Below are 22,176 nucleotides of genomic sequence, written 5' to 3'. Positions count from 1 at the left end.
ATTCCAATAGTACTCGTGTGGCTTTTTAAATTCCCGACCTCTCTTGTCACAAACTTTTTTTTTTTTTTCTCATCATGGAGTTCTTCTTCTTCTTCTTCCCCATCTTCATCTTCTTTTGGGTTATATGAATTAAAAAAATGGGTGTTCAACAGTTTCTTTCACAACAATATCCTCCACATCATTATCATCATCAATAATTTGTTCCTCAACATGAACTGATTCTTCTTGTTTACTTTCACCAAAAAACCAATCTGAATCATCTTCAAGATCATCATATGGACTAAGATCAAAAAATTGTGGATTTTGAGAATGTTGCAAATATTGAATGGGTTGGCTACGAAAATGATCAGAAATTTGTAATTGTTGTGGAACAATGAAATTTTGATGATGATAATTATTTTGTTGTGAATTGTGAACACCAATACTAGGAGCCGAAGAACTTAGTCGATTACTTCCCGTTCCAGATCCAATTTCAGTACTTTGCACAACAACATACAATGTAACAATATCTTCAAAAACACCAGTATAACTCATGAATCGATCAACATCTTCATCATCATTTAACATGTAAACTTTACCATTTTTCGAATAAGTTAACCTCAACTCACTTTCAACATTTAAACTTAGTTTGTTTGCAACACGTAAAATTAACTTTTTATAAGTTAACTTATTAACGGGGAGTTGTAGTGACTGATGAAGAGGTTCTGGTTTATATTGTAAACTACCATTTATATTCTCCCATGACCCTCCATAATATAAATCTATCCAAACATTTGATTCCATCACCAATTACTTATATGAAATCATAAGAATATTTTAGATATAATTTTGAAAGAAAAATGAATTGAAGGTGAAATGATCCATGCTATTTTTCTTATCTTTTATGTTATACAGCAAAAATATGTAACAAGTACAGAAAATCCAGCAAAAATCTCATAACCTTATCCAAAACCTTATCCCAAAATCGCAAATCGCAAATCCGATTTGCGATTTAGAGTCTAAATTGCAAATCTTATTTGCGATTTGCGATTTACAGTCTAAATCGCAAATCTTATTTGCGATTTGCGATTTGCGATTTGCGAATTTATGGGTATTTTATGAAAACTCAAAAAAACATGGGTATTTTCGTATATTTAAAGTGATTTTTGGGTATTCAAGCTATTTTCTCTTATTTTTACTCTAAAGATTTCATTTTAAATTTTAGTCAGCAAATGAACCGTTTCCTTTTCTAAAAAAGTTTTAACTAACATGTATAATTAACACTACATGTCCCTCTAAAAAATTGTAGGGCTTGTTTTAACCCCAACCCATTAAGGCGTATGCCTATTAGATGATTTCATAACGTATTTGTAACACATTACAACACCATTGTTGAAGATTAATTATTAATGTTTATAATATTCCATTGTTATATTTGTGTTATTGTTCATATTCGTAACATATTATAATATTAGTTTAAAAGTGTGTATTAGTGATACACTAAAAACTACAACTTACCGCTCCAATTAAAAAGTACATTTATTTTTGTCAAACATAGACGTATTTTGTTATTTCTACTAGAGTGAAGCTTTACAGACAAAAATTGTAAATTTTCCTCATTTTTAGACCGGAAGGTCTTTTTCTACGGTAGAAGTTCCAAAAGAGTAAAAAATCACAATTGCACTGAAAGTGTATAAACCCTAGAAGGTCAAGCTAATTAAAATGTCAGACAACATTCCTTTGGAATTGCAAGTTGAACTAATCAAAAGGGTTCATGTAAAGTCATTGCTTCAATTCCGGTCAGTTTCGAAAGAATGGAAGTCAATCATCGACAGCCCGGATTTTGGTGATGATTACTGCCTCCGCCATTCGCAGCCCCGTTTGCTGATAAGGTACCTTCCTTATGACACTTTTATATGCAATAATTACAAGTACGTTTTGATTGCTGCTGATGATGATGATACTTTTCACCAACGCCAATTTCTTACTGCCGCTCTTCCCGAATCCGTTAATGATTCAAGAATGGTCGGTTGCTCTCACGGCTTAGTTTGCTTCTATGGTTTTGATGCCAGTGACAGAAGTCCAATGGCTGTTGTATGGAATCCTTGGATTCGAAAATCTGTTGATGTTCCTGTCCCTAATGTTCTGTTTGTTCCGTACGAAACTATTTTAGGTTTTGGGGTTAGTCCTCAAACGAAGGACCCCAAGATTGTTAAGATTATTAGTTCCATTCATCCTAAAGCTGACACTTCAGTTCCCACCCCTTGGCGAGTTGAGGTTTTTACTCTAAGCTCGGGGACTTGGAAAACTCCATCAAACAATTTGCCTTTTCGTAATTCAATTAGGTTTCGTTGGGGTCAGGTTGCTCTTGACGGGGTTATTTATTGGCTTGCTTTTGAATGGATTAAAGTGGATGATGGATTACAGCTTCACAATCTGATCATGTCATTTGATTTGAGTAGTGAGGGATTCCAAGAAGTGCGCCTTCCGGATAATTTAGCATGCCGAAACATTTATGATTTGTCTATCTCTAAGCGAATGGAGTCTATTGTTGTGGTTGAAAAAACTAGAAATACTTTTGTTGTATGGATGATGGGGCAAGGTGTTACTAAATCGTTTACAAAACTATTCAATGTTATTACACGGGGTTCATCTTTTTGTATAGTAAGTGAATTTATGAAGAATGGCGAACCTATAGTTGACCATGGATCTGATGCACTTTTTGCTTATGACCTTTACTCTGAACGGATCAAGTATCTTGGGATTGCTGGACAAAGTCGAAGGTTTTCGTGAATTTCTACATAGAAACTCTACTTTTGATTGATCAATGAAATTTTAGTGCTTTTTGGCATTGAGAAGTGTGGAGCAAAGAGCATATAACATTGTGGCAGGCGCTCAAGGTATGGAAAATGAAAATCAAACCATATACTAATGCTAGTTGAAGTTAATGAAATTTTAATGCATTTCATATTGGATTGATTATGTTTGTTAGTAGCGGGATTAATGTGTCTTATTATCATTATGTTGAAATTTTACTTATATTTGGTTTTGCTGTAATTGCAGTACTACTTACTAGGTACTTTTTTTTTATGTAATACAAAATGGTCTGCTATTTGTTAAGGAGAGTTCAACTTGGTAAAGCATAATCAGTCATTAACATAGTGAGGTAATATTTGGTACAATAATAAACTTATATGTGTACATGCTTATGCTGTAAGCTTGTAAAGTTCTGATTAATCTTTACATAGTGAGTGTCCGCTTATTGATCAAGTTATAACGTGCTAACTGCATTAAATAGTCTATATAAAAGACCCTTTGTATAGCTAGAAAGTTTTCCTGAAAGTAACGCTATACACTAAATGTCGCATTGCACTATGTTATAATCGCAATGGGGTAATGTTTGGTCAATTTTAACTGAAATAGTTGGACATGCCTGTACTACAAGTTTGTTTATGCCTATTATCACTTTCAGTCTCTACTTGGTCTTGGGTTATATCCTACTATCTCTGACGCTAAGCTTGATTAGCCAATATATTAGTAACTGGTGTTTCAAAAACATCTACTACGCTAGTCACCATTAACCTCTCGACACTAAATTCTTGTATTGCAAAGTGTGGAGCTAAAAGCATATAACTATTCTGGCAGTCACACCAGGTATGGAATTTGAAGTGGAATTAAACCATAAATAAGTTAAAGTTAATGAAAAGTTTAATGCATTTCATGTGGGTTGATTATGTTTGTTAGTAGTGGGATTAATGCGTCTGATGTTTATCATGTTGAAGCTGATGGACAACTATATCTACATAATTATTTGGTTTAGTAGAATGGTAGTAATTTTATTACTACTTCATGGATACATTTTGTTAGATGATACAAAATGGTCTGTTATCTGTTAAGGAAAGTTCAACAATTAGTCATTAACATAATCAGGTACTGTTTGGTAGCAATAAAGTGATTTATGTGAACATGCTTGTTTTATAAGCTTGTAAAGTGCTGATTAATCTTTACATAGTGAGTCTATACTGATTTATCCCGTTAATAAAAAAAAAGGTCTTGAGTGCGATTCTCCGTTAGAGATTTTATGTGACTTGTGCCTGTATGGATAGTCAGACTTAGGAAGAGTGTTGGCAGTGGTATTGGACCTGTAATGCGTATATTAGACCAGTTATAGTTATTCACATGGTTGTAAAACTTGGTCAAGTCGGCCCATACCTTGGAGAAACATAGGATTTTGGCTGATGTGTACACATGTGTAAGTTCAACCTACACATGTGTAAGTTATGTGTAACTACCAAAAAGAAAACGAAAATTAAAAAGTCGTTAAAAGTATATCGAATTGGATCTCTAATGAAAGAGGACATAATTTTAAGACTACCCATGCTTTTTGTTTTGTCTAACGATTTACGGTTTGTGAGTTAGAACATTTTGAATGATTTGGGTGAATTTTATTATTTAATTGAAGAGAGAAAAAGAGGAAAAGAATGTGTGGTCCAGAATGGTTCTTGAGTTTTTTTTTAAGAGTTCTCAAAATAACTCACCCCTATACCTATATATATATATATATATATAGAAGGACATTGTCTATCATCTTTATTATTTCATACAACTGCTTGAAATTTATATCTACTATAATAATAACAAAAACCTTTTTCTTTGAAAACATTTCTTGGATGATGAAATCAAACTATAAATAAAATAAATACTTGATGAGATGAATTTGTGAACACTTTGTGTCCATGTTCTTACCAAGTTTCACGTGCATAAAAAAAAGAAGCAATTCCTATATTGAGCAAAAGGAGAATATGGCTTTATTTTTATTTATTTTTTACTTATAAATCATAAATAACTTAGGAGTAGTGATGTTGGGACTGATTTTTACGAGGTGCTTTGGTGTGATAAGTTTTTCCGACAAGATGTCGTTGTGATAAGGCGGTGGTGTATGGCTGGTCGAAAGTCAGATTTTTTGGAGGGAAAGAATAGAGTGTACTATATTTAGTTTTGTTTTTACTTCATGGTGAAGTTTGGGGTTAAAAAATGCAAGGGGGACCATGTGCTGTTATATATATATATATATATATATATGTTAAAAAGATAAAATGAGAACTAAAAAAATGTCGAGAACTACGAGAACTATTTTTGTCCTTTAGATTAGTTAAATCAAGGGTTGAGATTATTAATGGTATTTATGTAATTATTTTAAACAATAGTTAATCTATAATTAATAAAAGAGCATAAAAGGAATAAATAAAGATTAAAAATTTACGGAACGTAACAGTATGCTTGAATCGTGGAAAGCTAAATTTCATATCACTAGTGGAATCTTATTTTCTTTTTTAACCTCAAAACAATTATATATGAAGTTTGGATAATTTATTTATTTATCAAACTATAAGATAATATGTGTGCACACATGTAAACACATCTAATTTTCTTCGCCTAGTTTTTCACAATCTTTAACATGTATTATCAATTTTGTACACATATAAACTTTTATGATTTAATGATGTACACATGTGATGGCACTATTAAATTTTATGTACACATATGTGTACCTCAAAAATGTAATAAAGTCGTCACATGTGTACATGATAAAGTTATAAATTTATATGTGAACACAAAACAATTGATAATTACCTATTCAAAAAAACATGTATACATGTAAAATGATTGAATAGTAAAAATGAAAATAAAAAACAGATTAAAAATGTAATATAAAGTGAATATTCAATTTGATGTGATAAAATAATAAAATTATAAATAAAGTAAAACTATTATTAGAACTAAATATAAGATACAATATAAAAGGACGGCAAATACGACTAATGAGCAAGTAATAAAGGAATGATATGGTTGTGTCAATCTTTGATCCGTATTATTTTTCTCTTTAATATTATGATATTGAACGGTTATGCATGTGATTGAAGAGATTTTTATGGGATTTTACTAATTAACTAGATTTAATTTGAATTACAAATACCAATATTACAACACTACTCTTGTATAAAAAAGTTCTCATAGTTCTCGACATTTTGCTGGTTCTCACAATAACTCAACTTATATATATATATATATATATTATATATATATATATATATATATATATTTACAACAAATTTCTTTCACCGTAAATGACCATATCCCTATCGTTAGGAGCTTTGAGGTGAACACTTTTATCGGTACAACAAATATTTGCCTTATGTTGGCCAAGCCAATCCATACCCAAAATCACATCAAATTCTCCCAAACCCATCGGAATAAGATTAGCTTTGAAAATTTCGAAATTAATGGTTAAACTACAACCTAGATACACATTTTTAATCATGTAGGTTTGATCACCCGCTACCTCCACCAACAAAGGGGGTTCAAGAAAAGACAATTGTAAAGGGATGCAATTAGTGAATCGAGTAGCAACAAAGGAACGATTTGCTCCGGAATCAAATAAAATCTTAGCGGGTGTGTCATGAACTAGAAAGGTACCTGACACGACATCGGTGGATTCTTTAGCTTGAGCTTCCGAGATTTGGAACGATCTTCCCCTCGGATTCCCTACTTGTTTCGCCAACTTTCCTTCATTAGCCTTTCTTGCTTCGGCTTGCCTTTCTTCCTCCGTCAACAAAGGGCAAGCACTCTTCATGTGTCCTTCGTTGAAGCATTTGAAACAAACGGTAGGCTTGCTTGGAGAGAACTTACAATCTCGGCTAATGTGACCCGGTTGGCCACAATTGAAACATCCTTTCTTTGATGGTAATAAACAAACTCCGGAATGATGTTTCCCACAATTATTGCAAGTGGGAATGTTTTTCCTATTCGAACCACCCCCCAAACGACCACTAGACAGGAACTTCTTGTTTGGAGAGTTACTTTGTTCCGTCTTTCTCTTGGAGGTCTCATCATCCGGCATGCCTTGTTCAACCTCATGCCACCTAGCCACATCAACCAATTGTGTAAATGATTCGATTTGAAGTAACGTAATCTTCTCTCGAATGTTTTTGCGAAGTTTGCGATAAAAATGCTCCTTTAACAGCCGATCATCTTTCAAATATTCCGGACAAAATTGAGCTTTGTCCAGAAATTGTACCCGAAACTCATTAACATTCAAGAACCTTGCGAGTCATTCATGAACTCGTTCCTAAGCCTAGTCACATCAGCTTCTGATCGAAACTCTTTAAAGAAGGCTACTTTGAAATCAGCCCATTCCAATCCTACCGTTGCCTCCTTACCCTTCTTGACAATTTCACCATCCCACCACAACTTAGCCCTATCACATAACAAGCTTGACCCATACAAGGTCTTATCTTCCGGTGGAGTCTTTGTGATGCGGAAGGCTCCCTCAACCTCGTTTACCCATCTTGTGCTCACAATTGGGTCGGGATCCCCATTGTATTTGGGTGGGTTAGCAATGGTGAAGCTCTTAAGATCATAAGGCTTCTCATTCTTAGGCTTCGGACGTTCCTTAGCGTCTTGATTTTCCGGTACTTTTTCTTTTGGGAATCGTTTATCAAATTCTTCTTGTACCGTGGAGGCAACTTCTTCCCTTATCTTGATGGCGATAGTATCACTCATTGCGCCCTCAAGGGTCTCGTTTAACTTTTTAACGATAAATGGAGAAAAATTCTCCAAAGCCTTCCCGATTTGCTCACTAATGTAATCATGACTTAGTTCCTCAATCGACACACTTGTGTTCTTGCCATGACTCGATCCGTCTTCATCTTGAGATGAAACCATACTACACAATTTGAGAAGCTTATCAATAACACACTTCATTCACTATTTAGTCTCTTATACCCCCAAACCTTCATGTCCGATCATTTTATTTAGTAAGTTTAATTTAAAACATAATAGCTTATGATCGATAATAAGCCGGCTCTATTATTATCATAAACTATTTCATTTTAAACCAATCTTACGAAACACTTCAACTCTCAAACATGAAACATCCAAACCTAAGGTCAAAGTCAAATTTTCCTATGGTTCAAGTCTAGGCATCTTAACTAAAAGATCGAAACCTAAATCCCTTGAACCATGGCTCTGATACCAAGTTATAACGCCCCAAACTCTTTTAGACATCATGTAATATAATATTGCACAAGTTGGAAAATTTTGAGTACTTAGAAAAATAATGCAAATTTTTGTCGAAAATCAAAATGTTAAAATTCAAGATATGACAAATTAAATGTTCTTATAATGGTATAATAAGACTAATTTACGAGTTTCAGAACTCGAGAAGTTCAAACGAAGGCTCGGTAAAAGTGAAGTCGAGGACAGCGGATGGAGGATGGTATGGCGGATGATCCGCCTTCTCCTGCGGATGCTCTGGAGGATAATATGCATCATCCGCAGATTCCTGCAGTCCACCAATTTAGACAACCTTTCTTGACAACATTTTTATGACCAAAATGACATATCTCATACTTAAACACCCGAACAAGTTATAAATACACAATCCAACATTTCAACAATGACCATTCCTCAAAGACACAATTCGTCACCATGACGGATCGTCTTACCCATTTTACCAACGTAAGGTTTAGCACTTTGACACTAAACTTACAATACCAAAGTTGAGTTTAAGTTTAACAAAATACATAACAAGACCATACCCTATACTTCATCATTTCATTTACAAAAATACGAGTTTTTAGGGTACTTGGGAGCCCATGGACCAAAAGGGATATCTAATCATCAAATACTTCCAATCCACACAACTTAGCTCTTACCCAAATGCTTCTTCAAAACACTTCTATTTAGCCGTTTCTTTACCTCGGCTACTACCTTCTCCTATAAGAAAATTTAAACAACTAAACATTAAGCAAAACGCTTAGTGAATGCATATACATATAATCATAATCATGTCATTTCAACTTTGTGCATCAAGCACCATATAAGCCTAGCAAGCTAGCCTTTTCATACAATTCAAACAACATACATTCATTTTTCAACATGGCCATGGACAATTTGGCTAGTAGGAATTTACCCACCTACTAGCTCTTACAAACATATTGACTAGTAGGAATTTACCCACCTACTAGTTCTAACAAACAACTATCAAATGGGTCATAGGAATTTACCCACCTATGACCTCTAATAACAAGAACATGATTATATGCATATACACTCACCTCAAACTTGGCTACTTGACACAATAAGGCTACAAATTCAACAATTCAATCTTCAATACCTATACAAGAATAAACACATACCATCTATGAGTTCCTTGACTCAATTTCCTTACATGAAACTATTTGCATTCATCGATTCTAACACTATGGTGTTTGGCCACTCAACATTTTTCCATCAATTTAAATTCTCATAAAAGAGCTTTATTTCATAATTTCTAGCCAAACACCACAAGATATAAGATTCTTACCAAGGGGGATTTTCATTAACATCTCTTTCAATCAAAATATCCATTTATCAATCAAATTTAGTTAGGGTTCTACTTGAACATATCAATAACAAAAATCCCCAAATTCTAGAAATCAAGAACCCTAATTTTCAATAACATAATGGAACTAGGGTTATAGAAAATTAATACCTTAAGAATGAGAGACAAGAGTTAGGGCTTTCAATCACAATTCTTCCCCCATTTTCTTCTTAAAATTTCAGCCACCACCCTTCCATACAACCCTCAAATTTTCAATTTCTTATTCAATTGGTGGTGATTGTTGTTATTGTTCCAGGATTGAAATTCTTTAATTTGAGTTTTGAAACCTTAATTGCATGAATTTTGATGGATTGAGAGATGAATTAGTGATAAGTAGGTTGAAAGAATGAGTGGGAAAACATGAGTCATAAGACTAAGTGGCTGGCTTTTCTTCCCTGAAGGCCACGTCCCATTTCAATTTTAATGGGTTTAATACCCGCTAGCCACTAAAGTTCCAACTAAATTAACCCCTTATCTCAAAACAAAATACTAGGAAATTAATTTAATGTCAAAACTATGAAAAAGGTTAATTTTCTTTTACCTTAAAATATTGGGGTGTTACAAAGGATGAAAAGGCGTGTTTGGCAAAAGCTTGGTTAAACATTTCCGAGGATCCATACGTCGGAAACGCACAAACAGCCTGCTCCTTCCGCCTCTACTACATCTGAGGAGTTCTTGAAGATGGTCGCGGAGTTGAAATGCGACAATGAGGATAAAAAAACGAGCTCGGGAGGAGAAGATGCAGATGCAGAAGGCGATGATGGATAGCTAAATAGCGGCGGAGGAGGCTAGGAAGAAACGGGAGGAGGAGATGACACGGATGGTCCAAAGTCAGCAGCGACAGAGTGATATGGACTTCGTGATCAGGCCACACGATCACCTCAGCGGGCCGATGTTGGAGATGGTTTTGGCGCAGAAACGCGCCCTTAGTAAGAAGTACGGATGGTCAGCGCCTTAGTTGTATGTTTTACTTGTTTTTGTGTGTTAGAATAAAATTATGTGTTTTATTTGTGTTTTAAGTTGTATTAGTTTTAATTTATGAAAAAAAATGTTTTATTTGAATAAAAATTAAATGGAAATGAAATAGAAAAGGGTGGGGAGGGGTGGCGAGGTGCTCCTAGCAAAAAGAGAGGGGAGAGGAGGAAAAGAAAAATCGGGGAGGGGAGGGAAGGAGTAGGGAAGCTCTCCCCCCACCCTAATACTAGTACATATCTCTTTAGTTTAGAAACATGAGCAGGAAAAATTATGCCATATTTTAGTTCGTATAATTCGAAACTCATTGTTTTTAAAGAATGGGGTTGGACTTGTAATCCTTTAGTTGAAAGTAAAACGACGACAGGGTTGGGATTTGCATATACAAAAACAACTCAGTGTATATAAGGATAACCCAACACCTGCTATCAAAAATCTCTAACTAATAGGGGTCGATATACAACCGTCAGGGCCCGAGTACACGCGTGTATTTTTATACATGACATACCTACTCCGTGGTATCGAAAATCGATACCCATGTATTGGTCTCGTGGATATAAAATACTCGTATATGCATTTAAATAATTTTCCTACAAATAATAAAAATGATATATTATTTATCATCTATAGTTTTATATCAGTATTATTTTTACAACTTCATTAAATACAAAATACAACTAAAACTTTTTACCACAAAAATGCATCATCGCAGTCACGTTTCCAAAGACCCCGAAATTCTCGAAACATTGAAAAATACAAAGTGTATTCTTATACTGCTCATAAGGTTTTATATTTTTATAAACTAGGTAGCTCGAGCCGTCCGATGGGCGGCATCGGCTTTTGAAAATGTTTGCGTTATCAAATACTATTCTTTCGTAAAAATTTTATAAAGAAACGCATAAATCAAAAGAAAACAAAAGAAAATTTTGATAACATACATGTAAAACAAAATTTTACAAAATTTTTTTTATAAAAGACCAAAAACTTAAAGAAATGATGAATATACAAATGGAGTATTAAAAAAATACAGATTTATAAAAAATATTCTATAAAAGTTTAAATGTTACAAAGTGTTGAAAACTATTGTATAATACAAAGAAAAAAAAAACAATAAATTAAACAAAAGTTATATATAAAAAAAAACTAAATGTTAAAACATCATAAACTACAACACATATGTCATTGTTATAAAGTACATAAAAAGTTATAAAAAATTTAAAAAGTTACAAAAAATATATTACAAATAATAAAATGCTAAAAATGTCAAAATATAAAAATGACAAAATACAAAAAAAAAGACAAAATATTAGTAAAACATAAAGGTATAAAAAAAAAAGATGTTACAAAAAATTTTAAAAAAAAACAAACTATATAAGTTTAGGGGTTTCAAATAATAAAATAGAAACAGGAAGGACAGAAAAGTAAAAAGAAAACAAAGGAGGGACCAAAATGTAAAAACTTTACTATTAAATACAAACTTCAAAATAAAAAAAGGATGGGAGAGGTTGAATGTGACCTCCACCCTTAAGGCATGGAGAACAACCACTGAACCAAATCCATTTTATGTTTAATAATTGCTAATTCTTTTATTTATCTTCAATGTGCAGATAAAGACAAAAAAAAACACTATTTACATCCTATTCCCTTATTAGAGTAGATAATGAGGGGTTATTTAAGATAGAAATATTCTAATAAAAGTTATTTTATCAACTTTAATAGTTTAATATGACTTACGGATATAATTTTTTTTTACAATTCATCTTGACCCCAGCTTAGATGATGAAAAACTTTCTAAACTAATAACTTTTATTAATACATATTATTAAAAGAAAATACATATTCTTTGTGCATTAGGTTAACGTCACGCTTCGGGTATCTTTTGCATTTTATCACATTCGCTACTTCCCACGGTGAGTTTTCATAGCCCCATTTTACTTATTTACTTTTGGGGTGAAATGCATGCTCTTTACTTTTACGATGAACGCAAGTACTTTAAAAACCGTATACATAGATTGTATTAAGTTACATTGTTCACTTAAGGCCACACCATTATGAAACGATTAGTTATGGACTTAAGCGTAAATATATTGAATAGTACTATTTGGGATTGACACTCCCCATCCGGGTTGGTAGCTCCAACTTGACCTGCATGGTCGAACGGATGTTATATATTTGGAAAACTTGAGTACTCTGAACAAGTACTTACTTGAGGCACACCACTGTCGAGTTTCGTTTCGTGAGCTTAGTTCAATGTATACGTACTTTTCTTTAGCATTGTAATTAGACAATGGCTACGTAAATTCTTGTGGTTCATAATACCTACTTTTATATAAAAACCTATGGAACTCACCAACTTTATGTCGACACTCTTTAGCATGTATTTCAGGTAATTAGACGATTTGCTATGACTTGGAAAGCTTTCTATTTGCATGCATTATGGGAAGCTGCCCCATATCTCAGACCTTAGAAATTGACTTATCAATTTGCTAAAATCTCTATCTTTATTATATTGTTTAATAATAATCTGATATTTAGTTTTTTTTAGCTCGGAACCGAATATTTAGCATAATCAATTCCCATACATTTAAAAAACATATAAATTTGTAATTTAACTCACAAAACCCATGTTTTCCCTTGTCATGCATTCTTTATATATCTTCAACTTAAAAACGAGGTTCATCTTGACATTCGTGATATCCCTATTAATCTTATAATATTTTGCATTAATAATTACAAGAGAACATAAACAATCACTTTCATAGTTGCTTCTTTTTCATTTGTTGTTGGGCAAAATAACATTGTGATCATAATACATAAACAAACCAACTTACAACTCTATTCAAATATAATCAAAGTTAGTCAATTTCTAAGTTCTTTCTTATGTTTCAATGTTATATATATATATATATATATATATATGTATGTATGTATGTATACCTTTTAGGTTGATAGACACAAGTTTTTTCATTGAACACTAAATATAAAATTATATCCGTCGGTAATCCATCGCTATTACCGTCGGTAATATTTATCCGTGGGTAATCCGTCGGATTACCTACGGATAAATCTAGATCTTTAGTTTTTTAGTTTTGGAACCGAATATTTTGCTTAATAACTTCGTGCATAATTAAAAAACATATAAATTTAGAATTATATCCGGGTTATACTCACAAAACTCATGTTTTCCCTTATTATGCGTTATTTAATTATCTTTAACTTAAAAACGATGTTCGTCATTGACAATCGTGACAACCCTATTATCCTTTCTATAATATAATTAGCATTGATAATTACATGTGACACCATAAACTACTGTTTTCGTGTTTGCTTCTTATTTATTCGTTACAAATTTACAAATTTATTCACATATTAACAAAATTAGTCAATTTTTTTAAATCTTTTTTTTTTATGTTTAAATGTTTTATTTATATGTATGTATATCATTTAGGTTGATAGACAAAAAAATTTTCATTAAAAACTAATTATATATTTTTTCATTAAAAACTAGTTATATAATTTTTCATTAAACCTAAAGTTTTAGTTTTTTAGCTTTGAAACCGAATATTTAACTTACAAATTTTCATGCATAATTAAAAAACACATAAGTTTCTAAAAAAGGATTATAAATTCCAAGTCTAAAAAATTAAAAATATATTAGTTTTTGTCCATAATTCGTATATATACTTCTTAATATTCTTTGTTTTAAAAATATCAATTAAAATGTTTGGATAAAATTATGGTTGATTAGCTAGTTTAAAAAATTTTTACATTTAAATAAACCTAATATGATTCCAAGACTAAAAAGCTAAAAATATATATTTGTCATTCAGGGATTTATTTATAAAAGTGGTGATTTTCTATTGTAATACCTATTACAACCTATTTAAAAAAAAATTTAGTGTTTAAGTTAGCGTGTTGTGTATATGTTATTTTAACCTCTTGAGTTTTTCCTTCCTTTATTTAGGGTGATAATATTTTAGTCCTTCACATTTTAACCACTAAATTCTTTTAAGACTTTTTAATTTTACCATTACAGATTTATGTTTAAGAATTCATGTGATACAACTTAGTCTATTTTATAATTTCACAATCAAAGTTTTTAGTTTTCATATATTTATCTTCCAAGAACATCGTAAGTTTATATTTCGCCATCAAAGGTCTATGTTTTAAAATTAACGGTGTATTGTTTAACGATGTGTTTTTTGTCTAATGGTAACGTTTGACATGTTATAATTAATTACCCGCATTCAAGTCTATATTCTGTTGTTATCCCCAGCCAAACGGCCGGATATAATACTAGTTTTTTTAAATCATAATCACTTATAAATTTTGATTTAAAACATGAAACCTTATTTGAGTTTGAGATCGAGACATCACAGCCTTAATGGGTCCATTAAGGCTTCATATTTTCTAATAACTAATTTAAATCTCATATAGCCAATTCACTAGCCGGTCATTACTTACGTGGCACCGATCTGTGCACCTACGACCCGATTAATCTCAATTTATTTAATCATATATACATTATATATATATATATATATATATATAAACACTTGCAGATCGAATTCAGATTTCCACACAAAACTATCACCAAAAGTGTAAAAGAAATTGTTTCTTAAATAAAACATCAAGAAATCAACAACAAGATTATCATCATATTAATCAGATCGTATCAAACTCAAAACAAGTTGCTCATGAATTTGATGAAGATAAAAAAAAGCCACCCACCCACCTATATCAAAATTTGGATCTTCTAGTTTTTCAATCTTCAACTACTTTAGCTATTCTCTTCTTTTCTTTCAATAATCTAAACACAAAATTAATTACCACATCAAAAATATGTCTTTTTGTCCCACATTCCGACAGATGCAGCAGCTACCCGTCATCGACAACCCGACCCGGCAACTAACCTATCACCACTACAGCCACCATGCCACTGGCGTCATTCACTCATTCACCTCCCATTTCGCCGCCAACCTTTGTATTGATTGTTCTCATCCTTCTGTAACAAGAAACTCATTAGCTTTGCATTTAAGAAGTTGTATTTTTCTCTTCGCCGTTAGAAATAGTCGTTAGAGACGAATTAGCGATGGATATGACCGTCGGTGAAGCCCAGTTTTCTAGTAGTGATTCAATAAAGCTTAAAATACTTTTAATCTAAAAATCTTTGTGTCAAGTGTGAATAAGTTTTGTTGTATGGGATTTTCGGCTGAGACATAGATTAAAAGAAAGGCTTCATAAAATGAGGGTTTAAACTTATAACTTCAAATCAAAAAGTAAAAATATTTTAAGTCATATATACTAAAAGAGTACTCGTGTAATGCCAGATCGGCGATGGGTGGCGTCGTGACAGATGGCAGCGATGGCGATAGCTGTGTTAGGCACGAGCATTGGTCAAAACCCGGCCAGAGCAGTGCAAAACCAAAACTTGACACCCGATAATGCAACAACATTCAACCCTACGTTATCCTAACGGGTATATGTTACGCTTACTAATAAATGTTTGATATTTGCACTTTTGTTAATTTATTTTATCTTTGCATAAAAAGTTTAACATGTTTTCTGTACTCTTAAGTCTTATATATATATATACACACACACGAGGGTTCGTGTCTGCGTGTTTAGACGGTTAAATGGTGATGATAATAAAAAATAATGGAGGGGGGGATTGATATGCGTGTGTGTAAATCGGAAGAAAAGAAAAAAGTAACTGTGTGTTAGATCGTGCTAGTGTGTTTGTCTGATTGTGTTTAGAGATATAGAATTAAAGGTGATGTATGAATTAGGGGCAATATGAGAATATTGATAAAAGTGCTTAAATTACTTAAAATAAAGTTTCAATATGTTTTATAAGGGTTTTAATATATATTGTTTATAACCCGGTTAACAACCGGGTATAGATCTAGTTGTTACTATTACAGATGTGGTATGGTTATTAGGTGGTGTGGTGTGGTGTAATGCTGATGTGGCGTTGATGGTGTGGTGGCGTGAAGAATTACTAATGTTCAAACTAAAGCCAACAATTACTTAATTGTTTGAGTCCAAAGTTGAGTCGTCTTTAGAATTTGAAATTATCTATAACCTTTTATAAAGCATATTGACATCCCATTTTTAGGAAATTCATCACCTTTTTATACCCAAAATACCCTTATTTCTTAATCTTAATTCCCCTATACACATAATCTATATTTTTATACTATTTAATAAATAAACAACTCTCTCTTTAAAAATTATGGAGGAATTATCTAAAATACAATTAATGATTAAATTACAATATCAGTCATTTATCCAAAAGATCTCTATTATTTTTTAAATCAATTATTTACACCACTTGACGCGCCTCCACCACCAACAGTCGCCTCCACCACCAACAGTCGCCTCCACCATCACACCATTTTCGCCATAACTACCGCTGCATTGCGCGGATACCGTGCTTGTATAAAAATTTAGATTATTTATATTCTTAAACCAAGTCCTAATTTAGCTCTGCTCGATAATATATGCGCACTTATAGCACTAGATTTTTCAAATATAACATGCTTTCAAAAATATTATCCACGATCTCTAATTCGTATCATATCGCTTTTCTTTTTTTTTTTTCTCACTTTTCTTTTTTTACATCATCGTATCGCTTATATATATATATATATATACAAGGTTTTTTACCCGCACGATGTGCGAATATTAAATTTATTTTTTAAAAGTTTTAATATTGACATTGAAATCAATAATATATATAGGGTATGTTTGGCAATAATAGCTGTAGCTGGTAGCTGTAGCTGGTAGCTGTAGCTTTTAGGTGGAACTGTAAGTTGTAGCTTTTAAGCAAAGCTGTTAGCTATAGCGTTTATTTTTTAGAGGTGTTTGGTATGAAAGCTGTAGCTTCATCTTAAAAGTATAAAATGACAAAAATAGACGTAACTAGAAAATATAGTATATATATAAAAATTAGTATTCAGTTTAAAATTTAGTCCATAATAAATATTTTGTTAACATGTTATCATAATTTATATCATATTGGATTAGTATTTCGATAAACATGTCTGTTGATACAATGATAATGATGAGAAGGATAAGCCATATGTTCTTACCTTTGAAACATGTGTTGAATAATAGAATATCTCATAGGATATTATTTGTGTATTATCTAACATGAGTTGTTAATAAAATAAATCATCAGAGAAATTGCATCGGAGTCATCGGAACTGTCTTTGAAACAATAGCAACAATGATAGATATGGGTAGTTAAGTACTTTACATACCAAAAGCTGGTAGCTTTTCCAAAACGTTAACATGACTAGCGTTCATATATAGAGCTTTTACTTCTAATCTAAAAGCTTCAACCTGCATCAACCAAACAAAGCTTTTTATTGAATAGAAGTTTTTCGTAAAAACTTAAAGCTAAAGCTCTTCAAAAACTCCTAAAAGCTCTCTACCAAACATAGTCATAATGTTCAACATTTAAATACCAAAAAAAAAAATAAACTTAGTTGAACATATTTAGAAACCTAATGGTGTTGTGCTACTTGGATAATGAAAATTAGTTTAAATGAGATTGACGGTATCTTGTGGCTGCATATTTGCTCTAAATATCGTATTTGATCAGGAATAATTGTAATTACAACCCATTTTTTTATTAAAACAATTGCTACCCATGAAAGAAATGAACCCGCATAACCCGTAACTTCAACGAATCAAATTGTCATATCATTATCTAGAAAAAAAATATTTAAATTCTTATAATGAAACGATTTTGATAATATACGATCTGATTAAATGAATCCAAGATCAAAAAAGTTAGATAAAGAATATTGCCTTTACAGGAAAAAAAATATATAAGTTTAAACTCATATTTAAGTTTATACGGTTTTAGTTTTCTTTTTAGCATATGTGATTTGTTTCTTAAATATAAGGGATTTGGTTTCTTAAGTTTGTGTATAAATATCTTTTTTATTTAATATTTAATGGATAAATATTGTCAAAAAAATGTGATAATGACGCATAGGATAAAAACCTATGTGGCAAGATTTGATTAAATGAATCCAAGTTCAAAAAAGTTAGATAAAGAATATTGCCTTTATAGGGAAAAAAAAAGATATATAGAAAATTTAAACTCATATTTAAGTTTATACGGTTTTAGTTTTCTTTTTTGCATATGGGATTTGTTTCTTAAATATAAGGGATTTGGTTTCTTAATGGATAAATATTGTCAAAAAAATGTGATAATGACACATAGAATAAAAACTTATGTGACAAATTTTAAAAATGGCTTTATATTGAGGATGGATTTAAAAGGTTAGGATTCCTATTATTTTAATAAATATAGTATTTCTATATCTAATTATATTTGAAGTTTCTTCGATCATAATATAATATAATATTAATTAATATATATTTCCTACATTCTTCGTCCTTTGTTTACATTAGGGTTTCTCAAGATGCCGAAAAGAGTCCGAGAAACAGCAATCGGCATTGATCTTGGAACAACATACTCGTGCGTCGCGGCGTGGTTCGATCAACAGAACCGTGTGGAGGTCATTCCGAATCGGCAAGGCAACAGGATCACGCCTTCATGTGTTGCTTGGAATGGCACACAACTCTTAGTAGGCGAGGCTGCTAAAAATCAAATCACAAGAAACCCGAAAAACACTGCTTTCGGTTAGTTCCTTTAATCAACCACTTCAGTATATATTCAATGGTCGAAATATAGTTTGAACAAATTTAAAATTTTCACATTTACAAGTATTTTCACACTAGCTAATACATAATAAGTATACAAATCTTATTTCGTACATATTTTTAAGTGTAAAGAAATCTTCGCGTGAATTAACACAAAGCAAAGTGTGACGAATTCAGATGCGAAGAATTGATATCTATCCTTAAAAATGCCTACAGGTATAAGATTTGTACGCATTTATAATATTAGTCATAAGCCCGCACGATGCGGCGGTGCGGTGGTGATAACGGCGGCGACGGGTGGTGGTGGCGGCGGTAGTGGCATGGTTATTAGTTAAAAGTAATTGAAATATGAAAGGATGTATTGTAGTTAAGGTTTGAATGATGTATGTAATAAATAATTTTATTAAGGGTGTTATAGGTATACTATGTGGAAATATTTAAATTAATAAATAAAAAAATGAGTCTAATTTCTTTTTTGAAAAATTAGAAGGGTCATATGCTTTAAGATAAGATAAACCTTCTTTCTTCACACTTCTAAATTTTTTCCTGTTTATTGTTTATTGATGTAAACAGTTTATACACGTAATAAGCTTGAACGTACAATTTACAGTATTTTACACACATTTCAAAAATGACCAATTTGTTGTAGTGAACTTAGTCTGATTAGTGAAGTAATTTAATGATTGATGAACCTTATAAACCTTCGTTTTATTCTGTAACTTCAGATGTTAAACGTTTAATGGGAAGTAGATTCAGTGATAGTAGGGTGCAGAAACACATCGAGTCGTGGCCTTTTAAGGTAACCAAAGGAGCCGAGGATAAACCAATGGTTGTATTTGAACACGAATCGGTAGAAAAGATTTTTTCTCCCGAAGAAATATCTTCAATGATTCTAAAAGAGTTGAAAAGAAGCAGCTGAAGCATATCTTGGAACAAAAGTTACAGATGCGGTGATAACTGTTCCTGCATATTTCAATGACAATCAACGACAGGCAACCAAAGATGCTGGTACGCTGGCTGGCCTTAATGTCATTCGTTTAATCAATGAGCCAACATCAGCTGCAATTGCTTATGGTCTAGATAAGAGTGCTGGTCTAAATTGCCCAAAACAGAAAACCGTCTTGATCTTTGATATGGGTGGTGGTACGTTTGACGTTTCTCTTCTCAATATAAACAGGGATGGTAATATTACCGTTAAAGCCGTGGGTGGAGATACTCACCTAGGCGGAGAAGATTTTGACAAGTTGATGGTTGACCATTGTGTGCAAGAATACAAGAAGAAGGAAAATAAGATTATAAGTCAAAATGCAAGAGCAATGATGAGGTTGAAAATTGCTTGTGAAAAAGCAAAGAGGGATTTGTCATCAGTACCACAAGCACCAATTGAAATTGTTTCTTTCTATGATGGAGTTGATTTAACAACAAAATTCAGCCGCGCAAAGTTTGAGGAGCTAAATACCGGCTTCTTTGAAATGTGTATTAAGCATGTGGAGAATTGTTTGAGAGATGGGAATACGCATAAGAAAGATGTTGACGATGTAGTCATTGTTGGTGGGTCGACAAGGATTCCAAAGGTACAAAAGATGCTGATGGAATTCTTCAATGGGAAACAGCTTTGCAAGAGCATTATCGCGGATGAAGCTGTTGCTTATGGCGCGGCAGTGTTGGCTGCTAGCTTAACTGGTAATGGTGATGCAAAGGTGCAGAGGATGATTCTATCAGATGTGACACCATTATCCCTCGGCATCATGGTTGTTGGTGGATTTATGAGTGTTGTGATCCCAAGGAACACACCCATACCGACCGTCAAAGAACAGCTTTTTGTAACATCCGTTGACAAACAAGTAAAGGCATGTATCAAGGTATATCAAGGTGAGCACAAGAAAACGGATGAGAACATCTTCCTTGGCACGTTTAATCTTTATGGCATTCCAGCGGCCCCTGCAGGTGTTCAAAAGATAAAGGTTTGCTTTAAGTTTGATGCTGATGGTATTCTCAATGTCTCGGCTCAGGTTGTATCCACAGGCGCTAAAAACAGTATAAACATTGTTAAAAGCGGAATTGTATCCAAGGAGGTCTTGGATAGGATGCTTCAACGGATATGACTGAAGTCACATTCTCTGCTGCATTTACTTCTATAAAATTGCATTAGTTGGGTGATTTGATTTTCATATTATGTGTTTGATTTTTATAATTTTTTAGTTTGAATAATTAGACCGAAAATCACAGGTTTGAGATATGAGTTTACATATCAATGGCATTGTAAAAACCATTTTTAGATAAGTTTTTTTTTTCTTCTTTGATGTGTGTATTTAAGAACTGAACTTAATTGCCACAGTTCTTCAACATGATTGATCAAGTGTTAAACACGTACCGCCATACTAATTGCGTACTCACTCATTTGTGCATTTGATATTCAAATTGGGTTTAAAGTATTTAGATCTAATGATGAAGGAACTCATTTGGAATATGAACTTATGTTGTTCCAACTGGCAACTGCGCGAACTTGGTACTTAATTCACAAGGGAATTTGGTACCACTAATCGCAATAATTACAATGAAGATAGAATGAGGCCAAGCCATACATCAAATCGGTCGATTAGAAACACCAGATTGTTGTGAACTGAAGTGGACAGTCATCACACAACATTGTCAAACATATAAGTCGTACAAGTGTTACTGTTAGTCATTGCTCGACCATGAATTAAATGAGTCCAAATAAAGGCATCAATCTAAGTATGGTCCGATGGTCAATACTGACTGTACCTATAGTCTTCATGGGTTTACGCCCTCCCTCCATCATTTCCACTATGCCACATATGGTGTAGGTCCGGGAATCTATTTGTGTGCCTTTTTGTTATATGGATATCAGGAATTCGAACTTCATTAATTCATCACGTTAGGCCGTTTCTAACGTGCCTCCTCTAAGACCATATAGGAGTTACTATGGCATATATCAAGACTAACTTTCGACAAACAGTGGAATCCCGATCGAAAGGTCTCAAGTTCAGATATTATTGGGTAGTCTAATGCTACTGTTGGCCCCGATACAGAGTATTTAGACCAAAAGGATGAGGTGCGTCGATCTCCGACTTTTTATTCACATATTGGACAGATAA

At 32.7% G+C, this 22,176-nt stretch overlaps 2 protein-coding genes and 1 pseudogene across 2 annotated transcripts; 2 read left to right on the top strand and 1 right to left on the bottom strand.

Annotated features, from left to right (window-relative positions):
• Nucleotides 1–1,701: 1,701 nt before the first annotated feature.
• LOC122604135 (putative F-box protein At3g16590) lies at nucleotides 1,702–2,772 on the top strand. Its single transcript, XM_043777035.1, has one exon. The coding sequence runs from the start codon at nucleotides 1,702–1,704 to the stop codon at nucleotides 2,770–2,772; it is 1,071 nt and encodes a 356-aa protein (XP_043632970.1).
• A 3,310-nt stretch (nucleotides 2,773–6,082) lies between these two features.
• LOC122604134 lies at nucleotides 6,083–7,704 on the bottom strand. The gene is made up of 2 exons (XM_043777033.1): nucleotides 7,083–7,704; nucleotides 6,083–7,011 (listed from the first exon to the last, which is right to left on the bottom strand). Exons 1-2 carry the CDS (start codon nucleotides 7,702–7,704, stop codon nucleotides 6,083–6,085), a joined length of 1,551 nt encoding a protein of 516 aa, XP_043632968.1.
• An 11,112-nt stretch (nucleotides 7,705–18,816) lies between these two features.
• On the top strand, nucleotides 18,817–21,162 carry LOC122603471 (annotated as a pseudogene).
• Nucleotides 21,163–22,176: the final 1,014 nt, after the last annotated feature.

This window comes from Erigeron canadensis, chromosome 6 (genome assembly GCF_010389155.1).
Source record: "Erigeron canadensis isolate Cc75 chromosome 6, C_canadensis_v1, whole genome shotgun sequence".
Taxonomy (NCBI): Eukaryota; Viridiplantae; Streptophyta; class Magnoliopsida; order Asterales; family Asteraceae; genus Erigeron; species Erigeron canadensis.
This window is presented reverse-complemented; position numbering and strand designations above follow the sequence as displayed.